Here is a 25,005-nt window from a genome sequence, read left to right as displayed (position 1 = left end):
CACTGCACTCCAGCCTGGGCGACCGAGTGAGACTCTTAAAAAAAAAAAAAAAAAAAAAGAAAGAAAAGCCAGGCACTGTAGCTCACGCCTGTAATCCCAGCACTTTGGGAGGCTGAGGTGGGCAGATCACTCGAGCTCAGGAGTTTGAGACTGGCCTGGGCAACATGATAAAACCCCATCTCTACCAAAAATAGAAAAAATTAGCTGGGTGTGGTGGTGGGTGTCTGTAATGCCAGCTACTCGGGAGACTGAGGCGGGAGGATTGCTTGAAACCAGGAGATGGAGGTTGCAGTGAGCCGAGATCATACCATTGCACTCCAGCCTGGGCGACAGAGCGAGACTATCTCAAAACAAACAAGCAAAACGAAGGAAAAAAAGAATTGAGAAGGAAAAAGAAACGTGTGCTAGTTTTGTTGTCAAACTTCAAGCTGCAAAAGTTCTGGCCACAATGTGTGGTAAGTGATTAGTTAAGAGGGAAAAGGCATTACATGTGTGGGTGGAAGACGTGAACAGAAACGTGTTCCAACTGCCAGCAGTCGAGTTCAGTACTATCTACTGGGGGTCTGGGGACATACTCCCTGCGATGAGGGGGTACTATTATGATTAGGACACAGTCAAGCAGCCGTGCATGGTGGCTCACCCCTGTGATCTCAACATTTTGGGAGGCCAAGGCGGGAGGATCCTGTGGCCCAGAAGTTTGAGACCAGCTTGGACAACATAGTGAAATCCCATCTCTACAAAAAAATTTTTTAAAATTTGCCAGGCATGGTGGTATGCACCTGTAGTCCCAGCTACTCATAGGGCTAAGGTGGGAGGATCACTTGAACCCAGGAGTTTGAGGCTGCAGTGAGCTGTGATCACACCGCTGTACTCCAGCGTGGGTGACATAGCAAGACCTTGTCTCAAAAAAGGAAAATGGTAAAATGTACAAATGTAGAATATATGTTTACAAAGTTTTTGGGCTTTACAGAAGATTTACTCCTACCACCACCAAAATATTTATACCTTTGAAATTTTTTTTTTTTTTTCCAAACAGCATTTTGTTTACTAAGGCAAAGGGTCCTTTTTTTTTTTTTGAGACGGAGTCTCGCTCTGTCACCCAGGCTGGAGTGCAGTGGCCGAATCTCAGCTCACTGCAAGCTCCGCCTCCCGGGTTTACGCCATTCTCCTGCCTCAGCCTCCCAAGTAGCTGGGACTACAGACGCCCGCCACCTCGCCCGGCTAGATTTTTGTATTTTTTAGTAGAGACGGGGTTTCACCGTGTTAGCCAGGATGGTCTCGATCTCCTGACCTCGTGATCCGCCCGTCTCGGACTCCCAAAGTGCTGGGATTACAGGCTTGAGCCACCGCGCCCAGCCGGCAAAAGGTCCTTTGAAGAGCCTAACATTTATCACCATTGCTGCCCCTCACCTCACCCTGACACTATTCCACCTCCTCTCTATCTGCTCCCCTGCAGCCCTGAGCCCGGACCCTTGTGTAGGAGGGCAGCCTCACGCTGTGGGTGGTCAGGCCCGTCCAGTGCTCGGGTGGCTCAGGGTCCTCCTGAACAACTCCAGTCACTTGCCCTTATCTCTTTCACAAGTCCCCACTGCACAGTGCCCAACATTAGAAACTGAGTCACTGACAGTGTCCCATTACACTCTTACGATACCCTGTGCTGGTTGCACTGCTGAGTGACAGCTGACAGCTGAGTGACAGCTGACTCACCCGGATCAGGGGAGTCCAGCTTGGCAGCCATGACCCCAAATGTTTGTTGAACCTGCTTAGTTTTCCTTCATTTCTTTAAACAGGTTGAGTTTCATTCTTTAAGGAGCAACAGTTGTGAGAATAGAACACAGGGTGAAAATGAACCCCGCATTGTACACGCAGCAGTTAAGCATTAGGATGTAGCACAGTGGTTCTGGGACTGACTGCAGTTCTCCCTATGCAGGGGAGTGATGCAGCCCTGGGCGGAAGCCGCTGGGGTTGGGGCTCTCCAGGTCTCCCTTCTCATTCTAGGGGAGTTCCCACCGGCAGCTGTGCTCATGCTGGTGCGGCAGCAGGGCTGACACCTCCGACATCCTGAGAACTCAACCACATGGGCCTCTGTGGCATCTCATGGCTCGGTGAAGCCACCTCAGCTCTGCAGCCTCCCTGGTCACATGTCCTCCAATTAGGATTTTTGTCCCTGATTTGGGACTGCAGAGTTCCATGTAGCAAGGGCCTCTGATTGAGAGTGTACCCCGACATTTCTGCAATCTGGTTTTTTTTTTTTTTTTTTGAGATGGAGTCTCGCTCTGTCACCCAGATTGGAGTGCACTGGTGCAATCTCGGCTCACTGCAAGCTCCACCTCCCAGGTTCACACCATTTTCCTGCCTCAGCCTCCCAAGTAGCTGGGACTACAGTCACCTGCCACCACGCCCAGCTAATTTTTGTATTTTTAGTAGAGATGGGGTTTCACCTTGTTAGCCAGGATGGTCTCGATCTCCTGACCTCATGATCCGCCCGCCTCAGCCTCCCAAAGTGCTGGGATTACAGGCGTGAGCCACCACGCGCGGCCCGTTTCTGCAATCTTGATGGCTAGAAGAGAGAAGTCCTCACTATGGTAAAGCTGCCAGCACGCTTCTAACTCATGTTTTGGGGGAAGACACAAATGGGCCTTTGGTTTTGCAGTAGTAACAGCAGAATTCTCTTCTGGCATGGAGGAGTCTCAGGCATAAAACCACGTCATGGGTTATCTTCACTATGGGCAAAAATTCATAGGGAGAGGATTCCAGTTCTTTGGGAAAGCGGCTGACACCAGGTTGAGCCCAGAAAAAGCTGAGAATAAGGGTCCTAGACTCAGTGACACATTCCCACTACAGGGAGAGGCAGGCCCGTGCTCCCACATCAGGGGCTTGGGTGCAAGGGAGGGTCAGGAGAAGACCCCTTAGCAGGGCCTAGCCCAAGGACCACAGGAGCGCTGCATTCCAGAATCCAGTTTTGATGCTTGTCCATTCCACTATAGGATTCCTGCTCAGACCTTTCGTAAAGTTTTGTTCAGCTTTGCTCTTTTATCCTAGCCTTGACTGTGCTTTGGGGAAGCACCCGTATCCGTGGGGTGGCCATGGTGAGTGTGGCTGCAGCCTGAAGAAGCTGGTTACAGGGGGATAGGAGATGACATGCAGGGAATGATGGGGTGGCTTAAGGTGAGGTATGGGCCTGGTGCCAACCAGAATGGATTTGTGGGACATAGAAGCATCGCCGGGCATTGCCAAGAACACTGAGGGGAGGTAGTCCTGGTGAACAGTGCATAGGATGCTCCATGGATAACAAGGGCAGGCTGGGGACCTTGGCACCTAGAGGAGAGAATGAGCCACACAGACCCTGCAGGAGGTGGATCAAAGACAAGTGAGCCAGCTAAGCAGGTCAGGGCTCCTTAGTCCCCTGGAGGTCCTCTGGCCCCTCCATCACTCAGCAGGGAAAGGCATTCCTCTGAGGTTGTTCCTTGCCCCTCATTGCACGGGCTCTGTTGACCACCAGCCCCAACTTGGTCCAGCCCACTGCATTCTGCTACATCCCGCCCACTCCATGTGGCTTCCACTGGCTGCACAATGAAGTCTAACCCTTAGATTCAAAAAACCACTGCCTCTAGGCAGGGTGGAGAGGATGTGGCTTACCAGCAATTCACATAAACTCAATGTGTGTCAGCAACAAGATTTCTCACCAGAGGTAAAGAAGCAGAGAGGAAAATGGGCCTGTTCTCCACGGGGCAGGTCAGACAGACTTGGTCTCACTTCACATTCCAGGCATCACATTTGAAGAAGGGGATTTTGTTTAGATAAAGGTACAGGAAGGTGGGCGCTTAAAACCTCTTAAGTTTAGGGTTGCATGTGGTGGCTTATGCCTGTAATCCCAGAACTTTGGGAGGCCAAGGCAGGTGGATCACTCGAGGCCAGGAGTTTGAGACCAGCCTGGCCAACATGGCAAAACCCTCTTCTCTACTAAAAATACAAAATTTAGCTGGGTGTGGTGGCACATGCCTGTAATCCCAGCTACTTGGGAGGCTGAGGCAGGAGAATTGGTTGAACTTGAGAAGCAAAGGTTGCAATGAGCCAAGATTGTGCCACTGCACTCCACCCTGGGTGACAGAGCAAGGCTCTGTCTCAAAAAAACAAAACAAAACAAAACAAAAAACCTGTTAAGTTGAGGTGGCTTGAAGAGCTGCCTGTCAGAGAATGGCCAGATGCTCACCAATTCTGCCTGCATCCATAGGAAAACTGCCTTCCCTAGCCTCACTTGCAGTTAGGTTGAGGCCACATGACTGGGATCTGACCAATGGAGTGTGAGTAGCAGGGATATTCACCATTTCCACACTTGGCCAAAAACCCCTGTGAGATTCTCTTTTTGCTGCTTCCCCTTACCTGTGTGGGTAAAAAGGGAAGACCCCAAGATGATGGACTCTGGTGATGGAAGGACCTGAATCATTGCCATCACTTTGGGAAAGACTTGCCAGAAAGCAGCCTCTCATTGGACTTTGCATGAAGTTTTCTGCCCAACCCTGAGATTAGTCGTCTTGGGTAGTAGTGAGTTGTCATTGGCGGCGTTTGTAGAGAGACTGGACTATCATTTTTGGGGAATGCAGAGAGGAGGCTTCATGGAGAGGGAACTGGATATTATGACTTCTCTGCTATATGCTCGCACTGATATCTAACATGTAATTTAGCAGTATTCTTCTGAAAGTTGTTGAATTAAAGCAAATGGGATTGAAATCCCAACATTTCCCCAGAGTACTGGGCACCATCATAACCTTAGGATTAATGCCATCTGTCTTAGTCCATTTTCTATGGCTGTAACAGAATACCATGGACTAGGTTATTTATAAAGAACATACATTTCTTTGGCTTATGATTCTAGAGACTGGGAAGTCCAAGAGCATGGTGCCAGCATCTGGCGGGGGTCATCTCATGGCAGAAAGCAGAAAGGTAAGCAAGCTCTTAAGAGAGAAAAAAAGCGGGCTGAACTCCCCCGATAACAAACTCTCTCCCATCATAACAGCATTAATCCATGACCTAACATCTCTTAAAAGATCCCACCTCTTCGCATAGTTACAATGGCAATGAAATTTCAGCCTGAGTTTTGGAGGCGACATTCAAATCATAGTATCATCAGGGACCACTGTCTTGCCAGATGAATTCCAGGGATGGAGGCTTCAGGATCACCAGCTACAAGAAGCGGGTTACTCAGAAAAGCAACAAGCCAAGAGGGTCAGAGTCTGGCTCTCTTTTGGTTGGAACAGTCAGAGGAATCAGCAGATGGGGATGTATTTCGTGCTGAAAATTTCTCCCACTCTTGTCTGGCCAACCCACAGACCAGTGTGTGTAACAGGAAGATGAGCCCTGTGTGTAAACAGGAAGATGAGCCCTCATCTGACTAAACAACTCTGGTGAATAAGAGATAAATCCTAATGGCTTCTGTCACCTTCCAAACCAGATGGACTTTTTCTTCCACCCATCCTCTCAGGAGAGAAAGGAGTCATAATCCCTAATATTGTCCTTACTTAGTCTGTTTAGAAGAAGGATCTACTCTTCTGGAACACTCCAGGACTCTAGGAGCCTGATCCAGAGAGGGATTAAATGACCAAGATCAAATTTACATTTTAATATGATGCAGTTAATCCTCAGTGATAAACATGGCATGTGCCACTGTTGAGAAGATGCTCCAGCCTAAAGAGTCAGGTCAGCAAATGTGGATCTCTCCAAACAAAGCCCCGTCACCGAGGACAGCCCCACAGAGATGAATGCAACAGGCCCTTCTGCTTTGGGAATCTTCTCTAGTGAGGAGGGGGTGGTCTGATGGAGCCCTCCCTCACTGTGGGGAGCAGCTACCTAGCAGATACAAGGGGTCATGTGGCCAAGGACAGAGTGGGTGATATTCTCCAAACCACATGACTGGGCTCTATCCTCAAAAGGGAGTTGACCAAGTTAAACCACAGAGCAAATTTGCAACACCACACTGTAGAGCTGGGTGGCACTTTATGAATCTCAAGTGGAGGGAGAGAAGGCTCTACTTCACTCAAGGGCTGTGTCCTTCTTGAACATTTTCTGGGTAATCAAGTGCAAATCCCTAATTGCTCTGCTTGAGTTTGCCCTGAGAAGTTCAACCTCTGCCCCTTCCTGACTCCTTTGATTCTTCAAGGACCCTCTAGACCCCCTGGTGTTGAAGACCCCCTACCCCATAAGGACTGCAGCATACTCCCAAGGTGTCCAGTTACTTTGCTTTATTTGCAGACTGAAGTTGGCTACATAAATCCATTGCACAGTCAACACATGTAGACTTGGCAAAAAGAGAGGACAATACAAAAATACAACTCTTGATAGTAAATGAGAGTGCCCTCAGCTCATCCCAGTCTGTATCAGTGGGGAGCCGGTGTTTAAGGTCAACATAGGAGGAGGTGCTGTGGAATGAGGAGGCATGGAGGCTTCCACCAGTGTCACTGACCCAGTAAGATCCTGGGCTGAGTTGCATGGGCTCTTCTTGGCTGTGTAGTCATTGCTGCTGCCTTCAAACTTGGTCACTTCCTCCTCTAGGAAGGGGAAGAGAACCTCCCCAAGTCATCGGACACCCTCCACAAGGATCTGATCAGGGGCTGTGCAGTCGAAGCCAAGTGTATCCCTGGGACCACTGTGAGCACCCTTCCCTGGGCACCTCCAACCTGGGCTGTCTGCCTCTGGGCATCCCCGATGAAAGGGCTAAGAGACACAGCACAAAGGATCAACCTCTTAAAAGTTGGGGGGAAGAGGGGAAGGGAGACTGAGGAAGGGGTTCTACCTGGGCCTCCCTTTGGTAGATTCCAGAAATGTTTACTGATGCCAACTTCTGCTCCTAGCCACTGGTCCCTTCTTGGAGGAAGCCCAGGTAGCCTCTTGGTTCTGAGGAACTGGAGTCCCAGGCCTTGAAGGACATCCCCAGTCAGAGCTGGTCCCAGCCCACTGACCAGAAGGTCTGAAGGGCTAGCATTTCTGTGGAGGTGGGCAGGTCTTCTGGAGCAGCAGGTGGCTCTCCCAGTTCCTGTGGCTGAAGCCAGGGTCCTTCTCTGCCTATAACTACCCCCACTCCCCCAACCCAACATCCCCTCCCTTCCTTCTCCCCTCCTCCCTTTCTTCTCCCCCTCATCCTTTCCTTCCCCCTCCTCCCTTCCTTCCCCCTCCTACCTTCCTTCCCCCTCTAGTTTTCCCTTCCCACCCTGTTGTGGGCGGGGTTCCAGCGCTGATCCCACCGGGACACCTGGACAGGCGTTGTCTGTGACAACGGTGGCATTGGAAGGCCCTGGCAGGTGAATGCCCAGCCTCCCACCCCCCAAGTCCTCACACTCCCCATGCACAAACTGCGGGAAGCAGGCCAGGGAGCGCAGCTCACTGTCTTCCCCGCACCAGCAGCCCCAGCCTGGCCACATCGCAGCCGCAGCAGAGGACACCATTAGCCAACGGGGGCTTATTCCCATCCTCGGCGGTCCCAGCGGGCTCAGCAAGGACGAACAGACTTCTGGAGTCACAGGGGCCTTGCTGCCTCCGCAGAAAGCGGCACTGGTGCTGGGGGAAGCAGGAGGTGGCCGGCCCCGAGGCCCGTGGGCTGAAGGCTCAGGCCTCACGTGGCCCCGCCCGCGGGGGACCCAGGCTAGGCCAACCCACCCGTGGCAGACCCTACCACCCCTGGCGAGTTAGGGGTCTGGAAGGCCGGGTGGAGCTTGGTCAACAGCTCGGGCTCCTCACCCTGGGCCCCGCTTTTCCCGGAGGCCTCGGGGGCACCCAGCGGGTAGGCCTCCCGGGCCCGGCCGGTCCTAGAGCAGGTGAGGAAGGCCAGGCAGGCCCCACGGAGGCGGGCCAGGTCCCGGTGGGTGTTCTCGCTGACAAAGCAGTAGAGCACCGGGTCGGCGACGCAGTTGAAGCTGGTGAGCAGGAGGGAGAAGTGGTAGGCGTTGAAGACGCCCTTGGCGAAGTCGCAGCTGGCCTCCCAGATGCTGCGCACCAGCAGCAGCACGTGGTAGGGCAGGAAGCAGGCCAGGAAGATGACCACGGTGCTGAGCACCAGCCGCTGGATCTGGTCCTTGCGGCTCTTCTGGGTGCCGTGGCTCCGGCGCACGGCGCGCAGGATGCCCTGGTAGGACGCCAGCAGCAGGCAGATGGGGAAGAGGAAGCCCACCAGGAAGCGGTAGTAGTTGATGGCGCGCTGCCATGCCTGGATGGGGTAGTGCTCAAAGCACACGCGGTGCTGGTCCTCGTCCTCAATGACCTCCTCGTGCATCAGGAAGTAGATGCTGGTCAGCAGCTCCTTGGCCCAGATGACCACGCTGACGCCCACGGCCGCCTTCAGGGTCCGGAACTGGTGGAAGCGGAAGGGATGAGCCACAGCCAGGTAGCGGTCCACGGAGATGCAGCAGAGGAAGCCCACGCTGATGTAGATGTTCTCGTAGAGGAGGATGCCGCACACCTGACAGGACAGGTCGCCGTGAGACCAGTTGTCGTGCTGCAGCACGTACTGCAGCCAGAAGGGCAGCGAGCAGATGTAGAAGAGGTCGGCCACCGTCAGGTTGCACAGGTACACGCCCAGCTCGTTCCGGGCCTTGATCTGCAGGTAGCCGAAGTAGAGGGACAGGCAGTTGGCCGGGAAGCCTACCACCAGCACCGTAACATAGACCACCGGGGCCAGCGTCTGGTGGATGGTGTGGTCGATGGTACAGCTCATGGAGGAGTTGTCTGCAGTGATGTTCCCCATCTTTGGGCCTGAAGGGGCCACACTCCTCATGGGCTCAGGGACTGGGCCTGTCTCTCCACCGCCATCCTGTTTATAGAAGGTGGTTCAAGTTCTACCAAGGGCTGGGCATCGCTGGTGGTGGGCAAGACCCTGAAAGTCAGAGGCAGGAAAGGCTTATAATAGTAGCTAACATGTATGTAGCACCTACTGTGTGTCAGGCACCGTTCTAAATTCTTTGCTCATTTAATTTAGAAGGTGTACTAGCCCACCAACTCCAATTCAACTAGAGTATCTGAATGGTCGGGCATGATGGCTCACACCTGTAAGCCCAGCACTTTGGGAAGCGGAAGGATTGCTCGAGCTCAACAGCTCAAGAGTTCAAGACCAGACTGGGCAACATGGCAAGCCCTTGTGTCTATAAATAAATAAATAAATAAATAACAAGAAGAATAGATCTGAATGGGAGCCCCAGGCGCGGTGGCTCACACCTGTAATCCCAGCACTTTGGGAAGCCAAGGTGGGCGGATCACTTGAGGTCAGGAGTTCGAGACCAGCCTGGCCAACATGGCAAAACCCTGTCTCTACTAAAAATACAAAAATTAGCTGGGCATGGTGGTGGACACCTGTAATCCCAACTACTCGGGAGGCTGAGGCAGGGGATTCACTTGAACCTGGGAGGCGGAGGTTGCAGTGAGCCAAGATCGTGCCACTATACTCCAGCCTGGGTGACAGGGGGAGACTGTCTCAATTAAGAACAAAAACAAAAACAACAAAAAAGAATATATCCGAATGGGTTACATACCAAGACACTATAGGGTAGTTTACGTCTCCCCTCCCCATTCCCTGGCTTTGCCTATTTATTCCCCCATCCTTTATATATTTTCCTGCTCCCTTGCTGTAGCAAGTAAGGCTGGAGGTTCTTTTTTTTTTCTTTTCTTTTTTTTTTTTTTTTTGAGACAGAGTCTAACTCTGTCACCCAGGCTGCAGTGCAGTGAAGGCTGGAGGTTCTTATGAGCATGTGCCCATCCTGAGCCTGCTCTCCCAGGGAGACGTGGGGCAAAGATCAATTCTAACCCACACGCGACAGCACCGGCCACCCTCCTCATCCACAGCAATAGGCGGCATTCACATTTGTCCTATTTGCTCACAGGAATGTACTACTCAGGTCCATTGACACTGAGGCCACCGCCCCTCATGGGGGCCTCTCCAGAAGAGGCCCAACCTTGTCCACATTTTACCGCGTCTTGGCAAGAAACAAAAGCACAGTTTCCCACGAGCACAGCCTGCACTCCTGGGTGCTCACCCAGCAAGAGCTACCTCTCCTCTCCTCCATGGAGCTCCGGGAAAGCTCCGGGCCAAGGCCCCAGGACGTGAGCGCCAGGCCAGCCAGGTACAGACTGTGCAAGTCACTTACCTTGTCTCAGCCTAGGTTTACTCACCTGTCAAACGGAGATAAAAACACCTGCCCTTGGGGGTTAGTATCAGGGCCACATCAAATAATGGGTATACAAACAGGGCATTGTTTTTCCAGAAGTAAAGAGGAGGAGTAAGAGATTATAATCTTATTGGAATCAGTGAAAAGTTCCTATTTATTGGCCAGATGCAGTGGGCTCACACCCATAATTCCAGCATTTTGGGAGGCTGAGGTGGGCAGATCACTTAAGGTCAGGAGTTTGAGACCAGCCTGGCCAACATGGCAAAACTCTGTCTCTACTGAAAATTAGCCAGGCATGCTGGCGGGCTCCTGTAATCCCAGATACTCAGGAGGCTAAGGCACGAGAATCGCTTGAACCTGGGAGGCAGAGCACACAGTGAGTTGAGATCACACCACTGCGCTCCAGCCTGGGCGACAGAGTGAGACTCCATCTCAAAAAAAAGAAGTTCTTATTATTGAGAATTTAACAGAGAAGATTCCAGATATTTGAATAAGTTTGAGCAAGACAGAATACAATGTTTTGGGCCGGGCGCGGTGGCTCAAGCCTTTAATCCCAGCACTTTGGGAGGCCAAGACGGGTGGATCACGAGGTCAGGAGATCGAGACCATTCTGGCTAACACAGTGAAACCCCATCTCTACTAAAAAAAAATACAAAAAACTAGCCTGGCGAGGTGGTGGGCGCCTGTAGTCCCAGATACTCGGGAGGCTGAGGCAGGAGAATCGTGTAAACCCGGGAGGCGGAGCTTACAGTGAGCCGAGATCTGGCCACTGAACTCCAGCCTGGGCGACAGAGCCAGACTCCGTCTCAAAAAAGAGAGAGAGAGAAAAAAAAAGAATACAATGTTTTGGTGGGGCGCAGCGGCTCACACTTGTAATCCCAGCACTTTGGGAGGAAGAGGCAGGTGGATCACCTGAGGTCAGGAGTTCGAGGCCAGCCCAGCCAACATGGTGAAACCCCATCTCTACTAAAAATTCAAAAATTAGCCAGGTGTTGTGGCGGGCACCTGTAGTCCCAGCTACTCAGGAGGCTGAGGCAGGAGAATCACTTGAACCCGGGAGGCAGAGGTTGCAGTGAGCTAAGATCATGCCACTGCACCCCAGCCTGGGTAACAGAGCAAGACTCCGTCTCAAAAACAAAACAAAAAAAAACTTCTTGGATGAATAGGTGAATGACACTTTCCATCTTCCAGGTGAGGAAACTACGGTTCTAAAGGGCAAGTGACTTGCCTGAAGCCAGCCTGAGGAAGGACGCGTTGCTGCTAGAATCCAGGTCTCCTTGCTTCACATCCCACCTGCCTGCCATGTACAGTCCCCGCCTGAGACTCAGCTCCCAGCCTTTCAGTTCCCAGAACACAGGGACTCCCAGTCTCTGACTGACCTCTTCCGTCCTCTTCAGGGCACTGGCTTAGAATTCCAGTGATGGCGGTGGAGGGAGTTGCTCCTTGTTTTCGTTGTGGTAAAATACATGTAAAATAACATTTACCATTTTAGCCACTTTTTTTTTTTTTGAGACGGTGTTTCACTCTTGTTACCCAGGCTAGAGTGCAATGGCATGATCTTGGCTCACTGCAACCTCCGCCTCCCAGTTTCAAGCGATTCTCCTGCCTTAGCCTCCCGAGTCGCTGGGATTACAGGCATGCGCCAACATGCCCGGCTAATTTTGTATTTTTAGTAGAGACGGGGGTTTCACCATGTTGGTCAGGCTGGTCTCGAACTCCCCATCTCAGGTGATCTGTATCCACTAAATAATAACTCCCCAGCCCCTAGCAACCACCATTTCTGTCTCTATGAACTTGACTATTCTAGGTACCTCATATAAATGGAATCAGACAGCATTTGTCCTTTTGTGTCTGGCTTATTTGATGTAGTATAATGTCTTCAAGATTCTTCCATGTTGTAGCACATGTCAGAATTTCCTGCCTTTTTAAGGCTGAATAATAGTCCACGGTATGCACAGCCCACATTTGGTTTATCCATGCATCGATGGGCACTGGGATTGTTTTTACCTTTTGGCTATTGTGAATAAAGCTGCTATGAACATGAGTGTACCAAGATCTGTTCAAGTTCCCACTTTCAGTTCTTTGGGGTACATAATCAGAATTGGTACTGCTGGATCATATGTTACTTCTATTTTTAATTTTTTGAGGAACTGCCCTACCGTTTTCCATAGTGGCTGCACCATCTTACATTTCCACCGGCCATGCACAACTGTGGGTTTTGGGTTTGTTTGTTTTTTTGTTTTCATTTGTATGTTTTGGTGGTGAGAAAAAGGGGGGAAGGAACAGCTGAAGTCCATGATCCCAAAACTCTGCCCACAGCCCAGTGAATCAGAATTCGGCCCTAGTCACCTTCTCCTGTCAGTCCGCCTGTCCCTGAATTACAAGCTCATACCTGTGGGGCCAAGTGCTTTGCCAGGCTTACATATGAGGAAATCCACAGAAGCTCATGTCCCCGAATGGTCCCCAAGGCACCTATCCAAGGCCGTTCCTCTTTCTGAATTTACTTCAGGTTCTCCACAGTCCACACAAAATCCACCCACAGGAAGATAAAATCCATTCATAAAAGCACAGGCCCCCAGGCTCCCCGCAAACAGCAAATGAAGCCCCGACGAAAGCACAACCAGTCATCTTGGAAATTCACTGAGCGTCATCAGGCTATGGTTTACGAGTGGTGGGTGTATAAACGTGTAGGGTGGTGCTTCCTCTTCCCTAGGCCAACAATAAGCTAATTCTGGCAACCAAAGTCAGAAACATTCAAGCCTACAGAACAAAGAAGAAACATTGACTGCGTTTAGAAGAAAGCACCTCCTACGTTTATTTTGGAGAGAAAAGAGGGTTTTGGTATTCTAACGCTGCAGTGCTTGAACTTAGGTGCATCAGAATCCCCTGGGGAATTTGTTAGGACAGATCGCTAAGCCTCACCTCAGTGAGTCTGGGCTGGGGCTCAGGAATTTTACATTTCAAACAAGCTGCCAGGTGATGTGGATGCTGCCGACCCATGGACCACATTTTGAGTAGCAAGGTGCTAGGACAGTCTGGAAGGTCCAGGGTTCAGCTCTTGAGTGCATGCCCTACAAGAGCTCCCAAGGCAGGGAAACTGAGGAAACTGGCAGGGGAATGTGATCCAGCGGGACCTTGTGGGCACAACCAGGTCACAGCCCTTGGGATGTCTCCTGGCTGATTCAAGGCCCCCAGAAAAAGCCATTAAACCTGAGCACTTACACCTTTTATTTGCAAAATACTTTACAGTTTACAGAGCTTTTCACTTCTGTTCTCTCGTCCAATTTTAAAAACAGCCATTTAGAGATGTGTCCATTTTAGAGATAAGAAAACTGAGGTCAGACAGATGAAGCAGCTTGAACTATCCAGTACCCTGGCTTTCACTGCACAAGTGTGTGTAGAGCATCTCCGATGTTCACAGCACCAAGCTAGACATGGAGGACCTAGAGGTCCACAAGAAATGGCCCGGGTGTGATGGCTCACCCCTGTAATCTCAGCACTAGCTGAGGCAAGAGGATCACTTGAGCCTAGGGGTTCAAGACCAGCCTGGACAACATAGCGAGACTCTGTCCCTACATAAAATTTACAAATTAGCCAGCTGTGGTGGTGCACACCTATAGTCCCAGCTAATCAGAAGGCTGAAGCGGGAGGATCGCTTGAGCCCAGGAGGTCGAGGCTGCAGTGAGCCAAGTTCATGCCACTGTGCTCCAGCCTGGGTGACAGAGTGAGACCCCCCATCTCAAAACAAACAAAATGCAAGAAATGGCTCCCAGTTTCAAGGAGCCTCCAAGCTCGAAAGACAGGAATGTCCCATGCACAAATTACTAGCATGCAAGGCAGTGTATGGCAGGAGCCGCGGGCAGCTCTCCCACACACATTCAACACTGGTTTGCCCTTTTCACTCTCTGTGGGATGGCTGCTTCTCCGTGGTTTCAACCCCACCTACACTCTGATGACTCCCAGGTCTCTCCCAGGATGGAGGCATAACCGGCTTCCTGCCATTCACAAGACACGCTCAGTGAGGCCCACGCTGGGTCCATCATTTTCCCCACTGGTCTGTTCTTAGAAGGGGCATCCTCACCTGCCCAATCACTTATGTCAAAAAATGGCTGGACTTCAGCTTTCACCCACATCTTCATCCACAGCATCCAGTTAATTTCCAAGTTCTACCACTTTCAACTCCTAAGTATTTCCTACATCCATCTCCTCCTCTTCAGCTCTCTCGTCAGCACCCTAGATGGGCTTGGTCAAGAGCTCCTTCCCAGAGTCAGTGCTACAGCCTCCTCTTGGGCTGCTTCCTGTCTCCATCTTACCATCCTCAAAGCCATCCTCTAAACAGAAATCTAAGCCAGTCACACCCTGTGGCAAAGACTTCCATGGTTCTCCAATCATCTACTCATGCATCCATCATCAAGCCATTCACGCATCCATCCATCCATCCATCCATCCATCCAAGTATTCATTCATACAACAAATACTCACCGAGTATCTATTATACGGAAGGCACAACACTAGACACTGGCCCCTAGTAACAAGTGGCTTCTGGTCTTAAGGGGGAGGAGAGAGGATAAGTGAAACAAGCTCACAAAGAGAGTGCAGGATTTTGTGAGGGTTCATGGGTGAGGACCTCACCCTCTCAGGAAAGGCCTTCCTGAGCATCAGCAGTTACAGTAAGATCAGGAGAAAGACAAAGTGCTGCCCAAGCAGAGGAGAGTTTCTACCTGTGGAGAATGTGTGGAAACAGCCGAAATGCAACAGGAAGAGAAGGGGCAGCTCTGTGGAATTGAAAGTAGGTTGGTGTGACTGGATCTGAATATGAGGTAGGCAGGGCGAGAGAGGAAACAGCTGTAGAACTGGCAAGTAATTACAAGCGAGGTGGGGAACAACCAGGGGCCAATCGGAGATTTTTCTTGGTGCCTGGTCCTATAACCTCCCCAGAATTATTCGTTGGATGGATGGTGGAGAGGTGGGTGGGTGAATGAGTAAATGGAGGGATGGGGTAGCCAGATAGATGGATGACTGGATGGCTGGACAGATGGGCAGCTGGAGAGGTGAGTGGATAGATGGTTGGGTGGGTGGATAAGTGGATGGGTGAATATATAAATGGATGCATGGGTGAGGGGTAGAGGGATAGAGGGATGAGTGAACGGGTGGACAGGCGGATGTATGGGTGGGTGGAGAGGTGAGTGGACAGAAGGGTGGGTGGGTGAATGTGTAAATGGATGCACAGGTCAGGGGAAGATGGATAGATGGATGAGGAAAAGGGTGGCAGATGGATTATGGGTGGGTGGATAGGTGAGTGAGTGGATAGGTAAATGGTGGGGGGTTGAGGCTGGGTGCTGGGACAGTGGGGGTATCACTAATAGAAACAGGAAAGTGAGGAGGAGGAATGACCGTGGTCCCCCCTCTGCTCAGGCTGCCTGAGCTGGCCTGAGGGTCCTGATTTTTCACCAGTGCCTTCCCTTCTACCGTTCCCCGAGGACAGGCACCCCCAGCTGGAAACTCCGACTTGCCCTCTACCTCATCTCCACAGGAACCTTGCTCCTCGAAAATGAAAGAACACAGTGGATGCAAAAAATATTCCGTAAATGGAAACACATAGATATATGGAAGAACTAAGCCACGTCTGTCGAGGGCCCTGCACTTGCCAGGCAAGTTTCTGAATGTCTGTTCTCTCTTTCACCACCACTCTCACCAGCACCCACTTCACAGATGCAGAAACTGCGGCCCAGAGAGATGAACCAACCTGCTGAAGACTCCGCAGTTGAGATGCGGCAGGCCAGGTCCGGAACTCGGATTGGTCCACACTTTCCTTGATGCCGTGCTGACTATCATGATCATCCTGGAACCAACACCCTCAAGCCGCCAGCTCAGCCAAGCTCCAGTCCTCACAGATGCTGCAGCAATGGCCACCAGGCTTGGTCCGGGACTGACCCCCTTCAACTGGACTACGCTTTAGCAAGTCAACCATGTTTTCAATGCCCACTGAGGAAAACCAGCCTTGTGTCCAGTCCGTGGTTTGGGAGGGCATTGGGGAAAAGAATCAAAATAACACTTTATTACCCAGCTAAGAAACTGAGAAAAACTATAGAGTGACTCAACGCCTGGAAGCGAATCTTTAGCAAATGCAAATCAGCATAGAGGCCTCTGAGGACTTCAATGACCAAGAGAAATTAGGCTCCCAACAGGAAGGAAAGGCCTCTCTGACTAAGCTAGGAGTCTCTTGCACATCCCAAGTCAGAAGGCAGAGGTGCCTAACTGCTGGATTCCAGCTAGCACATAAATAATGATCTAACCCGCCCCCCTTCCGTGAGGCACACACCGGCACGCACACAGACGGTTACTCATGGTGCCAGGGCTGCTCACGGAGCCCCAAACCCACAAGAGCTGGGGAGTTTCCCGAGGGCCCAGCTTCCTTTTCCTTCAGTTGGCCAAACCTCTGCATGCTTGAAACAAGACTGTTTCATTTTCTGAAAGTGCTTTATTTTTCCCTCTGAGGACGGGGAAAAATCAGGATGCATTTTTCCTTAGTCCCCATTTCCCCCCAGATCGCCTCACTCCAGCAACCGCGTGGACCATAGCATCTGACTTCTAGAACCCTTGTCACTGTTTCAAAGGTCAGTCCCATCTGGGCTCACAAAGTCCCTGTGAGTCAGGTGGGGCTGGCATTGCTAAGCCATTTCTGAGAACCTGAAGCCCAGAGAGGCTAAAGCAGGGAGGCTCAAACTCACACAGTTAGTTGGGGTGAATCTGAATCCAGAACCCAGGTGTCTAGGCACCAGCTTGCTGCCTTTGAACTTTCTGGATCACAAGCAATAGCAAGAAATACACCTGACATCACGACCCAGCACACAGAGACACACCCCCCCCACACATCTGTACAAAGCAACAAACTTCCCCAAAGCAATACTTACCCTACTTCTTGCCACTCACTCTGATCATTTCTATTCTATTTCAATTTTTAAAATGCAGGTCATGAGTTACGAAGTTGATTTACTGACCCATGAATGGGTCACAACCCGCAGTTTGGAAACAGCTTGATGGACCCCCACCTGTGCTTTCCAGCTTCTCATAGAGCCTCAGGGCCCCAGGAAGGCGGTGTGGTCTCTGAAGACAGGTGAGGAGCAGACAGCTGCTGAAATCAGGACGGAGGGAGTCCTCTGAGGGGGGAGTCTGAAACGAGTCCTCTCTCACTCTGCCTGCCTCAGCTGGGCTCTGCCCTCAAACCTCAAACAGCTGGGCTTCCTGCAGAGGCTCTGCAGGAGACTGGGCACCCTTGCAACCACGACCCCAGCTCTCCCTCCAGCGACTTCCCGCAGCCTGAACCTCCCAGCTCCGGCTAGAAAATCCCCAGCTGGAGGCTGCCCATTCCCGAGCTGAGGCAGAATCATGTGAACTCCAATCTGGTGTCAGGCTGGGCGGTTGCCGAGGAACCACTCGCCAGCCAGAGGCTGAGGGCGGCGGAGTGGCTCTCTCCACGCATCCTCCTCTGCTCTCCATGCAACCCAGTCAGTGAGCAGCCTCACTGGGAATGTGAAAGCCTGAGGTAGGGGCGGGTGCCCTCAGGACTGCGGTGGGGGAATACAGGAGGAGGGGGTGGGCTAATTCTAGCCACCTTTCAGCACCTACAGGATACCAGGATCCAGGCAAGGGCGGGGGAAGCTGCCAACATCTGGGTCACTGGGGCTCAACCCTGGCCACGTGCATGAGAACATACCTGGGAGCCTATAAAAAAACCAATGCCCGGGCCCCACCCAAGGCTGGTTAAATCATGCTTCCTGGAAGTGAGGTGCCAGCATCAATGGCTTTAAAGCTCCCTGGACTGTTCTAAAGGGCAGCGAAGGTGGGGAACCATGGATGTGGTGAAGCAGGTAGGATCCTGTTTGGCAGAGCAGCAGAGTGAAGGCCATGGAGCCAAGGCTCTGGGCATGAGTAAGGATAGGGTGGGCATCAATGTTTGCAACTGTGTCAGTCCCCAGAGCAGGAACCAAGTCTGGGGCTCTGGCCACGGGGGGCTTTCTGGCTCTCAGGAGCACTTACTAAACTCCCTCACACACATAACATGGAGGATGAAAAGGCCCAGCATTTTGGTGTAACCACCTCCCTCCAAGGCAGGCTCCTTGGAAGCTAATTATAAGTTACAATGCCAGAGCCAGGAAGCCAACAGACACACACGGTGCTTGGGGCCACTGGGGGCACGAGTCCTTCCTGCCGGAAGCGGCCAGAGCCCTGTGCTAGGTCCCTGATCTGGGGACCAACACAGTTTAAAACATGCCCATCTTATTCATGCCAAGAGCCTTGGCTCCACTCCCCTTGCTCTGCTGGTAGAGGGTCTAAGGAAATCCCCTTCAGTGGAGCCTGGGCCCTCCAAGCAAATGCTACCACATAGCAGGCCTTTTAAAAACTATTTCCAGCCAGGCGCTGTGGCTCACCCCTGTAATCCCAGCACTTTGGGAGGCCGAGGCGGGTGGATCACCTGAGGTCAGGAGTTGGAGACCAGCCTGGCCAACATGGTGAAACCCCGTCTCTACTAAAAACACAAAAATGTCCTGGGGGTGGTGGCGTGTGCCTGTAATCCCAGCTACTCGGGAGGCTGAGGCAGGAGAATCACTTGAACCCGGGAGGTGGAGGTTGCAGTGAGCCAAGATTGCGCCACTGCACTCCGGCCTGGATGACAAAAGCAAAACTCTGTCTCAAAAAAAAGAAAAAAAGAAGTTTCCTATGTCAGTTGCTTCTTGTAGGCCTTATGTTACAAGCAAAGGCTTCAACTTGTTGTGGTGCAGTAGTGTGCATTTAGACACACGTGCTATTTCTGAGTTTCGGAAATGTGGCTGGCTCTCCCTGATGTCATATAGGAGGACTCGGGGGTTAGGAGCACAGAACTGACTCAGCAGTGACTGCCTGGCTTACCCCTAGGACACGACCTGCCAGAGAGAGCACCTCTGGCCCTCTACAGGGTGACCCGGCCTAACAGGGTGTGCACACACAGGCCGTCTACACCATCATCGTCTATACCTGCAGGAACCACTAATGGCATGGTGTCCCGGCCCACCTCCAGCACCGCCAGGGGCCGTCAAGCTGCCCCAGCCCCTCTGCGAGCACCACGTGCCCTACTGCACCTGGAGGAAGGACCATGCCTTTGGGATGAAGAAGGAGGGGTGAAACTTTCTTTGGTTTTACTCCAATCGGCTGAGCCCAGGTCTTTGTGAAATGCTCGCTCAGTAAGAGAAAAAAGAGCCCATGTTCTCTCACGTGCCTGGCCCTCGAGGGGTTAAGAAAGAGCCTGGAGTGGCTTGCTACCAAGAGCTGCCTTTACCATTTCCCCAGCATTTGCTTTTTGCACTAGGTGCTGTGCTAAGCACCTTCCCGATCCTTTGTTTAATCCTTACATCAACTCTGTGTTGCAGGGATTATCCTGTCGCCCAGGCTGGAGTGCAGTGGTACAACCTCGGCTCACTGCAACCTCTGCCTCCTGGGTTCAAGCAATTTTCCTGCCTCAACCTCCCAAGTAGCTGGGATTACAGGCATGCACCACCACACCCGCTAATTTTTTTTTTTTTTTTTTTCTTTGAGATTCGCTCTTGTTGCCAAGTCTGGAGTGCAATAGCGTGATCTCAGCTCACGGCAACCTCTGCCTCCAGGGTTCAAGCGATTCTCCTTTCTCAGCCTCCTTAGTAGCTGGGATTACAGGCATGTATCACTATGCCTGGCTAATTTTGTATTTTTAGTACAGATGGGGTTTCTCCATGTTGGTCAGGCTGGTCTTGAACTCCCGACCTCAGGTGATCTGCCTGCCTTGGCCTCCCAAAGTGCTAGGATTACAGGCATGAGCCACCATGCCTGGCCCTAATTTTTGTATTTTTAGTAGAGATGGGGTTTTGCCATGTTGGCCAGGCTGGTCTCGAACTCCTGGCCTCAAGTGATCCACCTGTTTTGGCTTCCCAAAGTGCTGAGATTACAGGTGTGAGCCACTGCACATGGCCAAAACAACATCCATTTCTTATCTTGCAGTTCTGGAGGTCAAAAGCATGACATGGATCTTACTGGCTAAAATCAAGACTAGAGTCTGCAGGGCTGCATTCTTTCTTGAGGCTCTAAAATCCACTTCCTTGTCTTTTCCAGCTTCTAGAGGCTTCTAGCATTCCTTGGCTTGTGGTGTCTTCCAACTTCAAAGCCCACAGCAGTTGACTGAATCCTTCTCACATCACATCTCCTCCTCTGACCCTCACGTTCCCTCTTCCACTTTGAAGGGTCCTTCCTTGTGACAATGCTGGATCATCTCCTTACTTTAAGGTCAGCTGATTAGGAGTCTTAACTCCACCTGCTGCCTTAATCCCCCTTTGCCATGTAAGGTAACGCAGTCGCAGGTTCCGGGGATTAGGAACTGGACCTCTTTAGGGAGGGCATTATTCTGCCTCCCACGCCGACCATGTGATACTTATTTAAAACCCTATATAGTGCTGGCTGGGTGAGGTGACTCATGCCTATAATCCCAGTACTTTGGGAGGCTGAGACAGGCAGATTGCTTGAACTCAGGGGTTTGAGACCAACCTGAGCAACATGGCGAAACCCCGTCTCTACAAAAAATTGGTGGGTGCGGTGGCATGTGCCTGTAGTCCCAGCTATCAGGAGGCTGAGGCTGGGGAATTGCTTGAGCCCAGAGGGCGGAGGTTGCAGTGAGCTGAGATCACACTTGGGCGACTGGAGTGAAACCATGTCTCGAGCGAAACAAAACAAAACAAAAACCCTGCTTTTCAAATGTTAGTGTGCATGTGTTATACATCTCCTAGGAGTCTTGTTAGTGTAGCTTTTGGTTCAGTTCAGTAGGTCTCGGGTAGAGTCTGAGATTCTGCCCTTCTAACATGAACTGAGGACCACCTTTATCTCTTGCATCCCCATGGCAATTGCTATAATGCTGCACAAGTGTTTGGGCTAAATAAGTACTTGATAATGGAAAGGGCCGGGCATGATGGCTCACACCTGAAATTCCAGCACTTTGGGATGTCAAGGCAGGAGGATTGATCACTTGAAACCAGGAGTTTGAGACCAACCTGGGCAAAAAACTGAGGCTCTGCCTGTACAAAAGTTTAAAATATTAGCTGGTTGTGGTGGCCCGCACCTGTAGTCCCAGTTAGTCGGGAGGCTAAGGTGGGAGGGTCCCTTGAGCCTGAAAGTTTGAGGCTGTAGTGTCCAGCATAGGCAACAGAGAAAGACCCAGAGGAAGGAAGGGAGGGAGGGAGGGAGGGAGGGAAAAGATGAGCTCTGAGTGTTTTTATCACTGTGGTACATGGGAGCTGGGATAAGGGCTCCTCACACACGCTTCACACAGAAGGAAGGCGGCCTGAGGTGAATGACAAACGGATGCTGAGCAAGGGGATGCAGGGTGGGTGCTCACCTGTCTTGAGCTGCCAATATATGCAAGGCATTGAGCTTTCCATAGGCTGCCTTGATGCCTCACAGCAACCCGCCAGGTAAATATCATCCCAGCTTTATCACTGAAAGCTCAGGGCTATCCAAGACCAAGGGACACACCGCTGGCAAGCAAGCAGCAGTGCTGGGATTCAATTCAATGTCCGAATTCACTGTGTTTTCATTTTTAATTAATTAATTAATTTTTAGAGATGGAGTCCCTATTCTATTACCCCGGCTGGAGTGTAGTGGTGCGATCATAGCTCACTGCAGCCTCAAAAATCTGAGTTCAGGCAATCCTCCCTCCTCAGCCTCCCCAGTAGCTGGGACTCAGGTATGGGCCATCATGCCCAGCCCATTGTATTTTTTTAAAAAATTTTAGTATATGCAAGGGATTGGTTCCACCATTGTATTTGTTTATTTTTACTTATTTATTTTTTGAAACAAGTCTCCCTCTGTTGCCCAGGCTGGAGTGCAGTGGCACGATCTTGGCTCACTGCAACCACCACCTCCCGAGTTCAAGCGATTCTTGTGCCTCAACCTCCCAAGTAGCTGGGATTACAGGCGCACACCACCACACCTGGCTAATTTTTGTATTTTTAGTAGAGACAAGGTCTCACCATGTGGCTTATGCTTGTCTCAAATTTCTGAGCTCAAGCCATGCGCCCACCTTGGCCTCCCAAAGTGCTGGGATTATAGGCATGAGCCACCACACCTGGTCCATCATTGTATTTTAATATTTACCAATGTAACGCATGGAAATATGTATGACTATTGGGTAATGCCTATCTTCTCCTTTACACAGGAAGCTGCCTGGGGAAGGAGGAGCTGGATCTATTTTGTCCTTTGCTAGGGACCGTGCACACCAAAAACATGCCGAATGTTTGGGTGAATAAAGGAATCTAAATTCTACTTCTTCCTGTAGCCTGCTGGGAAGGCCAGCGTGGCTAAAATTGAAGTCAGAAGCTAACAATCTGAGGGAAACAGTCAGGATATAGGATGAGGCAACAAGAAGAGGGTTGGTTTGGACTCTCAGAGTGTGAGTGGGTGGCCTTAAGCGGAAGTGCACTTCCACGAAGGCTTGGTGCTGAACCGGGGACTTCCAGCCAGGAGGGCCTGTGGTCTGAGAAGGTCTGAGCTGCCTGGGGCATGTCTCCTGTCTGCAGTTGCAGCACAGACCACAGACCTGGAGGTTGCCATGGCAATCCCTGGGGCCTGCTGCCCCCACTGCCTGCAGAGCGCTCCAGCCCATCAATTAGTAACCTAATAATGTATGACAACAGTCACTCCAAACACACAGGAAGCAGCCCTCTTGAAAAACAAACAGACTTCTCGAAGATGCTCATTACACTCAACCCCGGGCCACCGGCTCAAATCTATTTTCTTGAATCCAAATTGCTCTCTCATTGGCTTCTCCCTCTTGTTTTGAAGGCCCAGGGTTGACAAAGCTGGGGACTGAAGCCTCAGAGGTTCCAGGGCTAGAGAGGCCACTGGGTAGGATGCCTGCTCCCTCAGCCCTGTGTCAGGTCCAGCGATACTGATTCTGACCAAAATAGACTGTGTGTGATAAGGCCCATGTGTCTGTCTCTGCAGGTCCTCTCCTGGGAGAAACACTTCAACTTTTGCAAAAGATTAATTCATCACCATGGCGCCCAGAAAAAAAATGCAAAAGAGAAGACTCAAGTTGTGGCAGACCCAAGGTGGCTGCAAACTGAGATTTTCCTCCTCAAGAGGTGGGGGTCTAAGTCTCCTCCCTTGAACCTAGGCAGGCCCTCTGACTGCCTGACCAACAGAACAGCGTGGAAGCAACGCTGTACCCGTTTTTGAGGCTAAGCCTGAAGAGACTGGCAGTTCCCACTTCCTGTCTTTGGGGAATAATTGTTCTTGAAACCTAAGTGCTATGCTGTGAGGAAGCCAAGCAGCCTCGTTGACAGGCCCACATTGAGCGGAACCAAACCCTGGCCAGCAGCTCCTGCTGCGCCCCCAGCTGACAGCCAGGTTTGACTTGTCTTGCATACCAGTATGTCATGTTGGATGAGGATCCCCCAGCCCCAGTAGGGGCATCTCAGCTGATGCTCCAAGAAGCAGAGATGAGCCATCCCACCGAGCCCTGCCCAAATCACACATTTGTGAGCAAAATAAATATGTTATTTTAAGCTAATATCTTCGCTCTCTCTTCCCCTCCCTCCCCTTCCCTCCCTCCCTTCCTTTCTCTTTCTTTCTTTTTTTTTTTTTTTTTTTTAACAGAGTCTCGCTCTGTTACCCAGGCTGGAGTGCAGTGGTGCCATCTCGGCTAACTGCAACCTCCACCTTCCAGGTTCAAGCGATTCTCCTGCCTCAGCCTCCTGTGTGGCTGGGATTACAGGCATTTACCACCACGCCCAGCAGATTTTTGTATTTTTAGTGGAGACGGGGTTTCACCATGTTGGCCAGGGTGGTCTCCAACTCCTGACCTCAAGTGATCCACCTGCCTCGGCCTCCTAAAGTGCTGGGATTATAGGCATGGGCCACTGCACCCGGTCTAAGCTAATATCTTTAAATATGGTTTGTTATGCAGCAATAGATAACAGAAGCATAAATTATTTGTCCCCCCAAATCACTTTAGGGGCTATCATGTGCTGGATTTATTCATATAATTATTTGATTTCAAATTTTTTCAAATTGTATAACAATTCCTTGAGGTGTATTATCATCTCCACTTTCCCTAGGAGATACTAAGACTCAGAAAATTAAAATATCTTGTTTGAGGCCAACCAGCTAGGAAAGAGGAAACCGGAATTCTGATGCTAAAGCTCATTCCTCTACTACCATCATCATCGTCCTCATCGTGGCTGGGCCAAGCGCTCCTCCTTCCCTCCGGGGTCTTCAGTCACCAGCCCCTCTTTGGGTCCACCCACTGAAGTCCACCAACCTCTGGACACCACCACACTTTGCATTTGTTTTCTCTGAACCTGTTTTCCACTTGGTTTCCTGTTGGCTGAGTCTTTTCTTCTGACAATGTGCACCTTACGCAGAAGCGTGTGGTATGATAGTAATAATAAGAGTGGGCGGAGCTGACATTCAGAGGACATTGAAAGGCTTTCAAGGTCGGATTTCACCTGTGCAATCCCATAATCGCCCTACTATGATGCCCATTTCACAGGAAACTCAGAGGCTTAGAAAGAGACAACATGGGCTGGGTGTGGTGGCTCACACCTGCAATCCCAGCACTTTGGGAGACAGAGAGGGGTGAATCACTTGAGGTCAGGAGTTCAAGACCAGCCTGACCAACGTGGTGAAACACCGTCTCTACTAGAAATACAAAAATTAGCTGGACATAGTGGTGGGCGCCTGTAGTCCCAGTTACTGGGGAGGCTGAGTCAGGGGAATCGCTTGAACCAGGAGGTCGAGGTTGCAATGAGCTAAGATTGCACCACTGCACTCCAGCCTTGGCGACAGAGCAAGACTC

At 51.1% G+C, this 25,005-nt stretch overlaps 1 protein-coding gene and 1 long non-coding RNA gene across 12 annotated transcripts in view; one reads left to right on the top strand and one right to left on the bottom strand.

The window, feature by feature from the left end:
* Positions 1 to 6,224: 6,224 nt before the first annotated feature.
* Positions 6,225 to 25,005, bottom strand: part of GPR68 (G protein-coupled receptor 68) — a 30,195-nt gene continuing 11,414 nt past the window's right edge. The window contains exons 1-4 of one of the 8 annotated variants that reach the window (XM_026455444.2): positions 17,063 to 17,539; positions 15,895 to 16,148; positions 11,528 to 11,590; positions 6,225 to 8,863 (exon numbers count right to left, since the gene is read on the bottom strand). In XM_026455444.2, the coding sequence (XP_026311229.1) occupies positions 7,637 to 8,764 (1,128 nt within the window). In that variant the 5' untranslated portion in view covers positions 8,765 to 8,863; positions 11,528 to 11,590; positions 15,895 to 16,148; positions 17,063 to 17,539 and the 3' untranslated portion in view covers positions 6,225 to 7,636. The other 7 variants (XM_023205470.2, XM_023205471.2, XM_023205469.2 and 4 more) reach the window with 7 other exon arrangements.
* On the top strand, positions 14,403 to 23,685 carry LOC111538219. Of its 4 annotated transcripts, XR_002730257.2 has the most exons (8): positions 14,403 to 14,937; positions 15,847 to 16,765; positions 17,121 to 17,265; positions 17,357 to 17,694; positions 19,170 to 19,347; positions 20,271 to 20,441; positions 22,363 to 23,051; positions 23,151 to 23,685. It is a non-coding gene; the product is annotated as an uncharacterized LOC111538219 (long non-coding RNA). The 4 variants fall into 4 exon arrangements; XR_002730258.2 differs by lacking the exons at positions 17,357 to 17,694; positions 23,151 to 23,685 and having other exon boundaries at positions 14,407 to 14,937; positions 22,363 to 23,144; XR_004228984.1 differs by lacking the exons at positions 17,357 to 17,694; positions 19,170 to 19,347; positions 20,271 to 20,441; positions 22,363 to 23,051 and having other exon boundaries at positions 14,418 to 14,937.

Source organism: Piliocolobus tephrosceles, chromosome 6 (genome assembly GCF_002776525.5).
Source record: "Piliocolobus tephrosceles isolate RC106 chromosome 6, ASM277652v3, whole genome shotgun sequence".
Classification (NCBI taxonomy): Eukaryota; Metazoa; Chordata; class Mammalia; order Primates; family Cercopithecidae; genus Piliocolobus; species Piliocolobus tephrosceles.
Note: the sequence above shows the minus strand (reverse complement) of the source record. Positions and strands in the feature narration are given on the sequence as shown.